Below are 15,140 nucleotides of genomic sequence, written 5' to 3'. Positions count from 1 at the left end.
ATTTGACTAAAAGAGCAATAACACAGCTGGTGTTGAACATCCTTTTCAGGATGCATCTTTATAAAGTTGACTTTCCGCCCCTGTGAAGTTCCTGGATGCGGTAGAGTGGTCTCTACTTCTGACGGCCACAGGCGCTCTCTCTCGTGTGTCTGGGCTGTGATCACACCGAGGCAGCGTTTGTGGATGGCTCATGTTCTCACTGCGAGAACATGACCGTGGCAATATTGCGGTCGCAGCTTTCCTTCAGCAGAAGGAATGCCCCCTGCGTCGTTCCTTCTTCCCACAGGATTGAGGACGACCCAGCTGGCGATGGATGCGATCTGGGGATGGCAGCGGGCTTTGTTCCGCCGGGTACGCCCCTGCGAACCACCCGCCCCCCAGCACGCTTGTTGACTCCCGTCCGGGCTCGAGGCAACAGCGGCTCGCCTCACAGCCAGCCTGCCTATCCTCTTGAGCCCCCCCGAGCTGGATGAGCCTGTAGGATGACGTTTTCACTGACCTCTAGAGCCTACAGTGCCATTGAACAGGCCGCTTCCGCCCTGCATGCCATGGCCCTCCTGCAAGTCCACCAGGCCAAGGCACTTGGGTAGTCCTGATCCCGACGTGCTGCAGGAACTGCGCTCAGCTACTGACCTCGCCCTCAGGGCCACGAAGGTCACAGCGCTGTCACTCGGGCAGGCGATGGCCACTCTTGTGGTTCAGGAACGACATCTGTGGCTGAACCTGATCGAGATGCACAAAGTGGACAAGACACGCTTCCTTGACGCGCCCAGCAGTTCTCCGCTGTAAAAAAGCAGACGGAGACCATCTCACACATTCTGCCGCGCCGCCAAGGGCCACGCCCTGTCTGCTTGCCGAGGGCGTCCTCCTGCGGCTAAGAAACATGCAGCTTCGCCTCAACCCGGGCCCAGCTCTCAGCCACTGCGCAGGAAGCGATGGGGTCCCCGTCTCCTGGACCCCTTCGAGGACCCGCAAGGCTCCCAAGCAGTCCTGAGATGCCCGACCCAGAGACCAAGACATTCGCTCCGGAGCTGGTAAGAAGACCACTCCGTCCCCCGGTGGAGGGCCAGGAGGAGAATCCTTTGTTGAATTTACTTCATTTGCCGCACCCCCTTCGGGCTGCGGTACCCACATTCTCAATAAAAGAGCTATTTCCTTTGTCTCTGGGTTGCCTGGCCCGCAAATGCCATTCTCACGGCACTCTGCCACCACACCTCAACAGTCCCGGCACGCTGAGCACCAGAGCCTCAGGACGCATCCTTGCCTCCCGTCCCCACATTACCTGCTCCGCCCCGCTGCTCCGCCCCACCGGGTACGTAAAAAATAACCGTCCCCTTAGTGCCCCTAGCTCGGAGTTTGGACGCGTGGCTCTCACTTCCCAATCCATCACGCTGGCTGGCCAGGACCATTCGACTCGGTTACGCAATTCAATTTGCCGCCCCCCCATAGGGTTTCTACAGCCCTTACTTCATCGTAACCAAGAGAGGTGGCGGCTTATGACCGATCTTGGACTTGCGAGTTTTCAACCGGCCCTTGCACAAACTCCCATTAGAAATGCTCACGCAAAAACACATTTTAACTTGCGTCCGGCATCTAGATTGGTTCGCAGCAGTAGACCTGAAGGACGCGTACTTCCACATCTCAATATTGCCTCGAAATCGAGCCCTTGCCCCACTTCGGGAAGCCGGCATCTGCATACTCAACTATCTCGATGACTGGCTCATCCTGGCCCACTCCCGAGGGTTACTATGCGCCCACAGGGACCAGGTGCTCAGGCACCTCAGCCGTTCAGGGTTTCAGGTCAACTGGGAAAAGAGCAAGCTCTCTCAGAGCATCAGAGCATCTCTTTTCTCGGCATGGAGTTAGACTCAGTCTCAATGTCAGCGCGCCTCACCAAGGAGCGTGCGCAGTCAGTGCTGAAATGTCTCGCCGCTTTCAGGCTGGGATCAGCGGTCCCTTTAAAACTTTTCCAAAAGCTCCTGGGGCATATGGTGTCCTCCGCGACAGTCGCGCCGCTGGGGTTTATGCATATGAGACTGCTTCAGCACTGGCTCCAGACTTGAGTCCCGAGACGAGCATGGCACCGCGGCATGCACCGTTTGATCATCATCCCCACCTGCTACCAAACGTTCAAACCCTGGACAGACGGTAAAAATATGTATTTTTATGTTTTTATTTATTTTATTTAAGTTATGGTTTACAATAGAGGTATGACTACATTGAGTGTTGAGTTACATCCAGTATTTGACTGGAATTATAATTCTTTAAATTTGCATTTTAAATTTCATTTTGAATGTTTGAATTGTGCTGACTAATTAAAAATGCTGCAACAAGTTCTGTTTGGAAAATGTAAATAAAAATGAAGCAGCAGTATTGTACAACTGAGTCATGTTGTGGGCTACTTTATTTCTTCCTTTAGGGGAGTAGAACTTTTGTTGCATTGTTTGAGCATGATGCTTTTTAGATGGATAGGTTAACCCTCTGGGGTCTGAGGGTGTTTGGGCCCTGGAGAAGTTTTGACATGCCTTGACATTTGTGCTTTTTTCAGTTTCTTAAAAACATATTAATGGCTAAAGTCTGATAACACTGTATTCAGCACAAACTGGGCTACAATAATATGTGAGCAACATGTATGTATGGGTTTGTATTTTTGAGAAAATAACGTTAATGTGTGATTTTTGAAAAAACTAAATTTTTAAGTAATTGAAATAAGGCCATATAACACATACTTAAACATTTGTCCACAAGACTTTTGAGTTTTTGCTACAAAATGATGTGAAAACCATCCTGATCACTCATTCATACAAAACAATATAGTAATTTAACTTTTGTAAGACAATTTTAGTGTTGAAAGGTCATATGCAAGGAGGCGTGAACTATCATGAATATTGAGGTAATTCACACCTGAGGAGACAAAAGACCCCTCCCCTGGGCCTATCAGTGAGGAATGTGACAGAAAGAGAATGAATGTGAGAAGACTTAATGATCAAAATCAAGTTTTAAGTTAAAAGAAGTAATCTGATTATACATTTTCTTTACATAAAGATTTTACTTAATTTTAGACCTACACTACCGTTTAAAAGAAGTCTCTTCTGCTCACCAAGGCTGCATTTATTTGATCCAAAATATTGTAAAAACATTGTGTGAACTCTTTTTACAATTTAAAAGGACAGTTTTCTATTTGAATATATTTTAAAATGCTATTTGTGATCAAAGCTGAATTTTCAGCATCATTACTGCAGTCTTCAGTGTCACATGATCCTTCAGAAATCATTATAATATGCTGATTTTCTAATATGGGCATATTTAAAGTGCCTTTTACTCATTTAACCTGAACACATATTTGCAAGCACAAGCTTTGATAATAATGAGGCAGCATAAACACTAGATAAAATATATTCTAAACATTCATATAATTTGATATCATATTACATATCATATTTATATCATACAGCAAACAATTTAAATACCTGCTTTAGCCGAAACAGCATTTAAATGTAATAAAACTTGCTTATTAGGAGTCATATTTCAAATATCAATACTCTGAGTCCTGGCTGGCAAGTCTGTAAACAGTCCCACTAGTAAAATATGTACATGTTTATATAAAATAGCATGTCAACTAAAGAAAACTAAATGACTTACTCGTCCGAAATTGTATCCTCTGCTGGATCAAGTTTCTCTTCAAAATACAAACGTTCATCGGAGTCCCGCTCTTCTGAGGAAAATGTGAACACTTCTATCCAGGAGTTTCCTCGCCTGTGTATCCTTACCATTGTGCAGTAAAGTGAATTAATTGTTTACATCAAAACTCGCAGTCTGGGGCGTTTACCATTTGTCTTGATCATTTCAGCACATTAGTGTATGAATGGCGCACTCTGCTGGTGGGTGGGATCACATTACCTTTAATTAGATGAACCAGTAAACACTGTACATCGCTTTGTTTCATACAGATTACATTGCAGGAGAATATTTGTTTTAAATTTGAATCGTTTTATTTAAAAGTAGACATTTTAAGCTTTCTTTAGACATATGTTTCATGTTTGTGTGATATTCGCAGAGTTTCAGTAAATTTTTGTGACGTGTTTCAGAAATATGCTCGTGAACATGGAGATTGCTGAAAGCTCACCCTTTTTATTTTACAAAAGCACAAGGTTTTGTTGTTATTGTGAGTGTACACAAATAAAAGTAGACCCTTTATAGTCTCTATTGATGTCTTACACTTATCTGTATGTCCCAAAATGACAGAGTATTTTAAGTTGTTTCCGCTGTAATGACGAAAATATCCAGCAGGATGCGCCGGCGTGTCCGTTGACCCCAGAGGGTTAAGCAAGTGCATTCTCATGACAAATGTGTTATTAACAGCTTCATTGTTTAAGAGGGAGTAAAAGATGGTAGTGTATCGATATCGGTATCGGCAGATACTCAAGGTTGTGGTATCGGAATCGGTATCGCACATGAAAAAGTGGTATCTAGCCACCCCTAGTCCAATGATAGTGGATTTCATTGTTAATATATGATTTGGCGTTAATGGCTCTGTTACCGTAGGATCGTTGATATGTTCTGAGGTTAATGGTCGACTATTCACGATCGCCATTACTTCATACATGAATGTTCTTAATGATGAACTGTCATAGAATGGATGTCAGTACACTTCTTACAGTCCGAATTTGTCTCTCCCAGACACCACCCATGTGACTAGAAGCGGGCGGATTCATGACGAAGCTACAACCTAACTCTTTCACACATTCTTGTTCTATTCCCTTCATCATTTCCAGGAAGTCTCTTTTTGCACCAACAAAGTTGGTAACTTGGTCACTATGTAGTTGAATTACGCTGCCACGTATAGAAATAAAGCAACGTAGTGCGTTAAGGAAAGCATCAGTACTAAGATTATCTAGTACTTCAAGATGAACTGCTCTCGAACACATGCAGGTAAACAGAAGTCCGTACCTCTTCAGCTCTTTCCTTCCTCCTTAACATAAAATGATCCAAAGCAATCCATACCACTGTAGGTAAATGGAGGAGTAGTTTAAATCCTTTCTGATGGTAAATCAGTCATCTTTTGTTCCTGATTGCACTTTCGTAACTTCCTACACTTTACGCATTTGTAAATGAGAGACTTCACTACTACATCCCAAAATCCAAACACCATTAGAGCGGATTTCATTAATGGTTATACCATGACCTTGATGCTGCACCTTCTCATGGAAGTGCTTTATGAGAAGATGAGATACATGATGCCCTTTTGGAAGAATGACCGGATGCTTGACATGGGGGTGAAGTTCTGCCTATTTCAATCTTCCTCCCACCCATGATGTTGGACTGATTTGAATTAATTTATTTTCCTTGTTTTAGAGACTTGATTTAGTCACTGAACACATCTTCTTGAACTATCCGAATTATGAATTGTTCAGCATCTTTCCTTTCTTCAATCATTGTGGATTCACTGGATCTTTCTACCAGACCTTTTGCACGCCTTGCACAACATTTAAGTCTCGCTATGGCTTTCACTACCTTCTTCTAATCTGAAAACCTTTGTAGGCGATCTGACAGAGATCTTTCTTCCTTTACATTAGTCATAAGAACCTGTGTCCTTTTGAGCTCTGGATCTCCAACATCAATCTCTCCCACATTAATGTCTTCTATAGGGAGTTATTTTTGCCATAGGAAACTTGGACCAGTGAACCAGTTCGACCCTAAGAGTTCCCTTGTGGTGAGCCCACGAGAGGCATGGTCAGCTGGGTTTTGTTCTGAAGCAACATATCTCCATTGACTAGGCCTTTGAAGGATCTTTTTCCCAACTAGATTGAAGGGAGCAATGAATCCAAGATGATCAAAAATGGAAGCAAATTTAGAGAGAACTCCTCTAGTGAAAGGATTTTCCTTTCCTCTGAAATTGAAATTGCCTGAAGCTACACACCACTGGACTCCGAGTGCCCTTTCTATTTTAGGTTCTCCTAGGGCCAAATCAAAGTCAGCTGCACCTTCAGAACATTCCTCCTTTGGGATTGTGGCAATCACCTTCTTGCTGTTGGTGATGAATTTGTGCAAGCGGAGCTTCCCAGTATTGCTGGGATAGCTTCTGCTTCCATGTCCACACTTGTCAAACCATCATCAACATAAAAATTAAGTTGTATGAACTTCACCGTAGCTTGATTAAACTTGCCTTCACCTTGTGCAGCACGGTACTTGAGCCCGAAGTTTGCACATCCAGGTGAGGAGGCAGCTCCAAACAGATGAACCTTCATCTGAAAAACTGATGGTGAGGCTTCCATGTTGCCTTCTTCCCACCACAGTAACCTGAGGTAGTCTCGATCCTTTGGAGCAACATGAAACTGGTGAAACATACATCACACATGATGGCTATCTGCCCTTTCCGGAAATGACATAAGACACCAACAAGGGTATTTGTGAGGTCAGGCCCAATTAGTAAATGTTCATTCAGAGAAGTATTCTGAAATCTTGCAGAACAATCAAAGACAATACGAATCTTGCCTGGCTTTTGCAGGTTGTAAACCCCATGGTGAGGAATGTACCATGCTAGTTGATTGCTTATCTCCATCTCTGGAACCATTTCAGCATCGCCTCTTACTATTGTGTCCTTCATGAAAGCCAGGTAGTCCTTGTGGTATTGCTCATCTTTCTTTAGACGTTTTTCTAGGGATTTGAGTCGATGTTTTGCACAAGCTTTGTTGTTTGGCAAATTCGGTCTCTCGTCTTTAAAAGGCAATGGCATTTCACAGTGACCATCTTGCTTTTGTCTAATGCCTTTGTTTAACTTTGCCAAAAACTGTAGGTCTTCCTGTGACATAGAGACTTCTTCACTATTCTTTTCAACAAAGTCTGACTCAAAAACCTTCAGTATAGCTGCTGGAGTGATCATTTCCTTAACTTTGTTCCTACACACAAAGTAGACTTCAGACTTGAGTTTGTGAAATGGTTCAACAGCTGGTAGAACTTGTTTCATGATAATCCTATGACTCACACCAATTTCATCTTCGTAGTCACTTTCTTATATCTGATATAAGAATATCTGATGATGCTCCAACCCAACACAGATCTTTGTGCAAATGGCTGATCTTCGTTACCACTGAGAACATCTCTGGGGAGTAAGGCTTGAGGACAGTTATAGCCTATTAGCAAACCTACTTCGCAGTTAAGTTCTGGAGACATTTCATCTGTCAGATGTTCTAGATGAGGCCAGTTCTTTGCAGTTTCACATGTGGGTATATGAGATCTATTGACAGGTATATAGTCTCTGGTATAAGTCATTGGAAGTTTGATTTTCACTTCTGACTTAATGCCTCTTACTTGTAGCCCATTCAATTTGTGACTGGACACAACCTTCGTTTTGGAAGTTATTGTAGATATCTTGAGTTTGACTGGTTATTTTTAGTATCAACTGATTCAACTGTGTCCTTTAAGATGAAGGTAGTGTCGATCTGAGTATCAAGCAAGGAGTACACTAGAATATCTTTCTTTGGTTCAGCTACTGTTGAGACATGTACTGGAATGATAGATGATGTATGAGTGTCCCTCCTTTCTTGAACTGGCTTGGACTCTTGTATCTTCTGTGATTCAGTTTTTCCTTCTGCAGATCCTTGATTGACCTCTGACTGACCTTGATTGGTTCTAACTCTTTGTCCTGAGTATTTATTCTCACGATCTTGATGTAGACACATTGGATGATGCTTTTCACATTTGTCACACTCACTTTTAGAGGTGCAGCTTTTGGAGTTATGACCAGTCTTAAGACAGCCAAAGCACAACTTCTCTGACAGTACAAACTTCACTCTTTCTTCAACTGGTCTTTCCATAAACTTGCGACACTTATGAAGAGTATGGCGATATCTTTTACAAAATGCACATATAATGCTAGTCGTTTCGCAAGAATTAGTGGTGAATGTCTTGGCACTTGAGATGTGATTCATTTGAAACTTACAATAATCTTTATCAGTTTGCTTAATTCTTTCTTGTTCTGTTGGCTTTATTGCTTGCAGCGAGGTGATGGAGTTGCATGCAATTCTGGCTTCTTTGTTGAGAAATTCTACAAAGTATCTGAAATCAGGGAATCTTTTGCATTCATCTTGGAACTTTGTGACTGCTCTGTTCCAGTGTCAACTCAACCACTCTGGTAATTTGGCTGATATCCTTTGATTCTCAACACAGTCATTTAGAGCTTGTAAACCTTGAACATAAGGCATGGCTGATTCAACACTGCTCAGGAAATCTACAAATTCAAGGAGATCCTTGCTGTCATTGGTAGCAATCTTATGCCATGACTGTATTTTGTCACGATATGACTTGCCATCTACGAACGGATTTCCAAATCTGTCATCAAGTATGTTCCAGGCAGCAATGTAAGCCGTTTCTGTTCCAATCTGGAAGTGTCCTTCAATTACTCTCTTGACTGGGACACTTACATACTTCCGTAAAAAGAAGAGCTTTTCTTGGGATGGCAAGTTCTTGCAATCAATTAATGTCTGGAAAGACAGCTTCCAGTCATTATACTTCAGAGGGTCTCCTAAGAAAACAGCAGGTTCTGGAATTGGAATCCTATTGGTCGTAATTGCTTCAGCTAGTGTTTTCACAAGGTCATTAGAAGCTTCACTGGAAGTAGCAAATGTAGCTGATTGAGAGGTATGAGCTTGAGTGATTGGAACACTTTGAGGAGAATAAGAGGGTTGGTTTAAAGGAGCAGTGACTTGACTGAGCATGAATGGCTGAGAGAGAGAAATAGGAACGTTTGTTTGAGAAACATAACCTTCTTCTTGTCTTTGTTGAAGAGGAGCAGCAGAACACTGTTCTCCCTCATCACTTTTGATGCTTTCAGCATAAACCTTTAGCCTTGCTTGTGCTGCATTGTACATTTTCAGTTCCTCTAATCATTCCACTTCTTTTTTCTTCTCTTCTAACTTCATTTTCCTTATGGTACTTTCTGAGATAAATTGAACTCTTTTTCTGGCATTCTCTGCTTCTATTTCCCTTTCTTGAGCTTCTCTCTTGGCTATCAACCTTTCATCCTCTGCCTCGAGGTTTCTAATTTCCTCTTCATATTGATGTTGTGTCTTCATTATTTTAATCACCTCTTCTGTGGCTGCCACTTCAACTGCTGCTTCTTGTTTTTTCAGCAGAGAATTTTGGGAAGACTGACTAGACATCTTGGAAACAGACTTTGACTTACTGGAAGTTGCTGAGATAATGCTTGACAGAGTGGTTTCAAACACTGAATCAGGCCAGGGTATGTTTTCAGGGTCTTCACTGAGGAAACATTGAGCCTTTTAATTTCCAGTGCTAGTAATCGCAAGGCAAGTGTAATTTATCCTCCGAATTTCAGGTTCAGGGCTTGTGATGCCTCTTATGTCACCATAAATATGGTCAACTTCAGACTGAGTGGCATTAATGGTGCTCACAACGTCCCAAATCAATTCTGCATCATCATTGTTCTTAATGGCTCTTTTCAAACCATTGATATGATACTTCCATCTTTTATACTTCTGTTCAAAATCCTTCTTTAGATCATTTAATTTAGCATCTTGCAGTGATTTACCTCTTTCGGTGAGCGTGCGTGTACGCTGACATCTTCTAATGTCTGGGAACTGCGTGTAATCTGCCACCTGAGGTTGTTGTACTTGTGCAGCCACATTAACTTGGTCACCTGAATCAGCCTGCTGTAGTGGGATAGCCTGCTCTACATTGCCAACTTCTTGTGCAGTAGGGTCTGCATGGCTGTACATGCTAAATCTGTAATGTACTATATTTATTCAAAAGATAATTTAAAGTTCTAGTGTAGGCAATTATTTTAGCTAGACTTATGTAACCCAACCATGTAAATTACAATAAACTATAGAACTGTCAATTAGCAGGAATATAAATACAACCTTGTAAAATGTAAATATCAACACTTGAAATTATAAAATATGCACACAAAAAAGCACTTAAATGTGGCACACGGAAAATTTTAACTTTAGTCAATCTTAACAAGACCTAATATACATTTGCTTATCTATTTAGTCTTTGTAGTTTCTTAATTAGCTGCCCAATACCAGGGAAATGTCCACTTCTATCTTCAGAATAAACATGATGCACAATAAACATACCAGCACAATTGAAACTTCAGCGGCAGTTCACAAGACCTTGCGCGAATTCCAAGACACTAACTTAAAAGTGCTTGCTTGTTCAGCCTTTACTTGCACACTGGCTGCTTCAGTCATTCAATTGCGTTCATTTCAAACATTGTACTTCCCTTAGCAAACATGTGGCGTCTCTTGCTAGATGACTTCCGAGTGCAGCTTTACCGTCTGATGCTCTTGGCCTTCACCGACGCAGTGAAGTGTTCTACTATGCCGCCCTTAGTCACAACGCGATGGCTGAGGTTCTTTTCTCACAGATGTTTAATGCATTCATCGACACCAACACTGACATCAATACAGACACTGACATCAACACAGACACTGACATCAACACCGTAGAACTGAATTAAATGAGTGTTTAAGCACACGCATGCCATCTAGTGAACATAAACTTTATAGACACAGAAAGCTTTGTGACTGCAATTACACCTGCAGTTAAAAATGTTTAATTCTGCATTTTGGTGATAGGTAAGGTTTGACATGTTTCTGTGGTAGGAAAAGGCTGAAAAATACTTTCTCTCACTAGTTCCTACTGGGTTTGTTTTGTACTGTACATCAAATAGTGTTAAGAGCTCCTTTCTCCATAATTTTATCACTGACAGGGAAGCGCTGTCAGGGAATATTTATTTTTCTTCTCCCCTTTTCTCCCTTCTTTGGTATGCCCAATTCCCAATGCACTCTAGTTCCTCGTGGTGGCATAGTGACTCAATCCGTGTGGCGGAGGATGAATCTCAGTTGCCTCCATGTCTGAGACCATCAATCCGGTCATCTTATCACGTGGCTTGTGTTACCACAGAGACGTAGCGTGTGGAGGCCCTAGGGCTGCCCCTGACCAAAGATTTTCCTAGTAGACTAGTAGGCGTTAATTTAAGCCATTGGTAGACTAGTCGCACATTTATGATATTAATTTAATTACTTAAATATATATATTTTGGGGGGCATCAGAAAATGGTTTGAGTGCAGGGCTGTGAAAGAATGTTATAAGTAACATTGCTAACACTGTTCTACAGAGAAATACTAAACTGTAATAATGAGCCTTGTAAAATACATTTTACAAGCGCATGCATGAAGCGAGCCACAGTGATACCGGCAAAATGGGTAATGATCCTGAATGTGTCGGGAAAAACCAGCAAGGAGACTGTCTGAACATTTAGTTAATTTATAGAGAGAAATGCACATTAGGGTTGTGCCGACAGTCGATGATCTCGGGGATCGACGATGGTCAGAGTGATCGCTGATGCCTTTGACCATGTTAAGATGATATTTGGCATGTTTTCCCATGTATTAAATAATAATTATTAATTATTAGGCTATTATTATAAAAATAAATTTGACAAATAATTTGCCTGTAGACACACTGACACGTGCTTGAAGAAACACACTTTATTATATTATTAAGAACAGATGACAGAAAAGCCGTCTATGCGCATGTATTGACGCGCTGTTTGTAGGAACATACACATGTACACGCGCGTGTAACACGTGTAACACGTGTAACACGCATGTAAAAGGTTCTCATTCTTTCTTTGCTTCTGTCTTCTGAATTATTATTTTTTTTGCAAGAATAGAATCATCTATGAGTGCTGCAAATGACCTTAGACATCTCAGCTCAGGAGGTGTTTTGAGTTTAGTTCGCTTAATTTCCACAGAGCAGTTTATTGCAGTTTATCTCGTGTAGGAGCGAAGAAAACACATGATGTATTTTCATGGACAACGAAATACCCATCCAGTAGAGAATGCACAGATGAAGCAGGTTCTTTGCCAGAGAGATGTTGCCCTTCACAACTGTTATGAAACCATCTTTCAAAAAGTTGAACAACACACTTATTTTTTTCCAGTTTAATTTAAATTCTTTTGTTAAAATAAATAAAAAATAAAGTTCAAAGTTTGAATATCAATGTGTCTTGCTTTATTGTGCTGGCTTAACCCTAACACAGTACCACCTAGCGTCCAACCAGTGGTAATACCGGTGTTCATAATTTTTCTGTGGAGTTTTTTTGTGACCAGACAACCAATCAAAACTTGGTCGACCAAGACTCTTCTCATCGAATAATGTATAGTCGCCTATCATGGGGCAGCCCTAGGAGACCCACGCTATTCTCCGCAGCATCAACGCACAACTCACCACATGCCCCACTGAGCATGGGAACCACACATTATAGCAACCACCAGGAGGTTACCCCATGTGACTCTACCCTCCCTAGCAACCGGGCTAATTTGGTTGCTTAGGAAGCCTGGCTGGAGTCACTCAGCACGCCCTGGATTCGAACTTGCGCTCATGACTCTAGGGGTGGTAGCTTCCCAGGCCCATGCTGTCAGAGATTCTTTTATTTACTAAGATAACAATCTCCATGGCTCTATCACAGGAGAGAGCGTAACGGTCCATTTTAGTGTGTTAAGACAGTTAGAATAGAATAGAAACTATGCTTGTAGGCTCTCCTTGTTAGAAGGGCTGAGCTGTGGTATGTGCATCAGTGTAATGATTCTAGGCAGACACATTACAAAGGTTCCGCCCTTCGCACCAGTGTTTATGCTGTAATGTCACTACAAGATGTTAAAAACATTCGGGGCTTTACTGAAAACATTCGGAGCTTAAGTCCACCCTCAGCACTTTTGTTTTGTTGTTTTTGACACCCTGTTGGTCATTTGTTTTTGTTTTTTTAATCAATTGATTTGTTTCATTTTCACCTTGACAATCTTTGATTTTGCTCAGCATATCCCTGCCTGTGCCCTGCATCTTTTTATTATTATTTGTAAACTACAAATAGTGATTAAAAGCACAACTGGGTTAGTGGGACCTTTTTCGTTTTAGTAACATTTAGAGATTTGTCTGAATTAAAAAAACTAAAAAACTCACAGATGTAAAATTACAAATTTATATTATTATAAAGCTGATCATATTCCAATCTTTCAAATGGTAGCCCAGTACACATCCACAGAGGTCTGTGCTAAACCACAGATACTATATTCACTGACCCTAGAACCACCCCTGCTAATTACAATAAATTGTAAAAAGTTCAGTCCAGGTCTTACATGTTTTTGAGTGTCAAATCAGCTGATTATCTTATTTCTAACAAGAATTCTTTCTGTATCACTCCTCTACATTCACTCTTTCCTTTGGCTTTGAATGGGCTTCTGTATCACTCCTCTACATTCACTCTTTCCTTTGGCTTCGAATTAAATACTTAAGCTTATCCATTATGAACAGTAAACCACATTAATCAACCTTCTCCACAATCCTCTTTTATAATCCAGTTACACTTGAAAATGTATGTTTTTAAAACTTGATACATTTCTCTTTAGGTCCAGCTGTACCCGTGGGTGTAGATGTTCAGGTGGAGAGTTTAGACAGTATATCAGAAGTAGATATGGTAAGTAATGTTTCATTATGTGAAAAAAAGATGATTATACTATGAATTTACTTCCTTAAGTCAAATGATTCAAGTTCCCCTTCTGTCACTCACTTGAAGTTGTGTCGTTGTAGTGACACTTGGGGTCCCCCTTCGGAGCCCCAAACACCTCCAATCTTTGAGAAAAGGCCAATGAGAATTGGCAAGTGGAATTTGCATGACACTCCCCTGAACATACAGGTATAAAAGTAGCTGGAATACGGCCGCTCATTCAGATTTTTTCTTCAGAGCCAAGCGGTGTGTCAGCGAGCTGAATTCCACTGCCGGTCCATTCACCTCTAAACAAAGGAGCGTATGCTGTTGGATATATGGCGCATTCCAGCGTCTTTCTCTCCTTCTGCACGATCAGTGCAGAGTACTCCCCTGGGCGCTTTGACAGCGCAAAGAAAGTATATATTCCTGACAAGAGAGTATATTTTCTCTATTAGAGCAAAACACATTGATGTGAACGTCTTTTTAAAAATGCGTCCTTTCTGTCTTTGTGTAGTTCCTGGATGCGACAGACTGGGCTGCTACCTTATGGGTCTGCCTTTTTCTGCCCAAACCCGACTTCCCAGTTCATCCACTCTCACTACCCTCAATGGCGGCTGGACAGGCCACCTCCGCTCTGCATGCCATGGCCCATCGTGGAGGACTTTGCCCAGCAGTTCTCGGCGGCAAAGAAGCAGACTGAGGCGATACAACACAGCTTGCCCTGGCACGCTCAAGATTCCAGACACCGTCTGCTCACCGAGGGCGTCCCACTGTAATGGCGAAAGCCCAGGCGGCTCCTCCACAGGCCGAGCCCAATGTAGAGCCCCCCGCAGGAAGCGTAGGCCCCCCCGCCTCATGGCCTGGCGCTTGGACCCCGAGAAAGGTTCCTAAGCACCCCTGAGTCAGACGACTCAGTGAGTGAGACATCAGCTGGAACGAACGGGCTGCGGTACCCACATTTTCAAAGAGCGGTTTCCTCACTCCTTGAGTCACACAGCTGGTGTAATCACGGCAACCGAACATTGTCGATGCAGCAGCTTGCTTGCACCTGCATCACTACATCGACACAACATTGAGTGAGTGACAGAAGGGGAACGTCTCGGTTACTGTTGTAACCTACGTTCCCTGATGGAGGAAACAACACGTTGTATTCCTCTTGCCACAATGCTGTACTATCCGCTAAAATGGCCAGGACCTTGTCTCGGCTCCTCAGCACAAAACCTGAATGAGCAGCCGCATTCCAGCTCCTTTTATACCCGTATGTCCAGGGGAGTGGCATGCAAATTCCACTCGCAAATTCTCATTGGCATTTTCTCAAGATTGGAGGTGTTTGGGGAAAAAAAAATCCTCACAGATGTAACATTACAACTTTATATTATTAAAATTTGTATCATATTCCAATCTTTCAAAGGATAGCCCAGTAACATCCATGAAGGTCTGTCCTATACCCCAGATATTCACCTACCCCAGAACCACCCCTGCTAATTACAATAAATTGTAAAACGTTCAGTCTAGGTCATACATGTTTTTGAGTGTCAAACCAGCCGATTATCTTAGTCCTAGCAGTTCCTTTCACAGCTCTACCTAATTAGTAACCATAAATTAAAAATAATTAACTTATTTT

At 42.1% G+C, this 15,140-nt stretch overlaps 1 protein-coding gene across 1 annotated transcript in view; it reads left to right on the top strand.

The window, feature by feature from the left end:
- Positions 1-15,140, top strand: part of gabrr2b (gamma-aminobutyric acid type A receptor subunit rho2b) — an 88,689-nt gene that overhangs the window by 43,025 nt on the left and 30,524 nt on the right. The window contains exon 3 of the mRNA XM_052095229.1: positions 13,437-13,504. Within this exon, the coding sequence (XP_051951189.1) occupies positions 13,437-13,504 (68 nt within the window). The remainder of the gene's footprint in view (positions 1-13,436; positions 13,505-15,140) is intronic.

This window comes from Xyrauchen texanus, chromosome 28 (genome assembly GCF_025860055.1).
Source record: "Xyrauchen texanus isolate HMW12.3.18 chromosome 28, RBS_HiC_50CHRs, whole genome shotgun sequence".
NCBI lineage: Eukaryota > Metazoa > Chordata > Actinopteri > Cypriniformes > Catostomidae > Xyrauchen > Xyrauchen texanus.
This window is presented reverse-complemented; position numbering and strand designations above follow the sequence as displayed.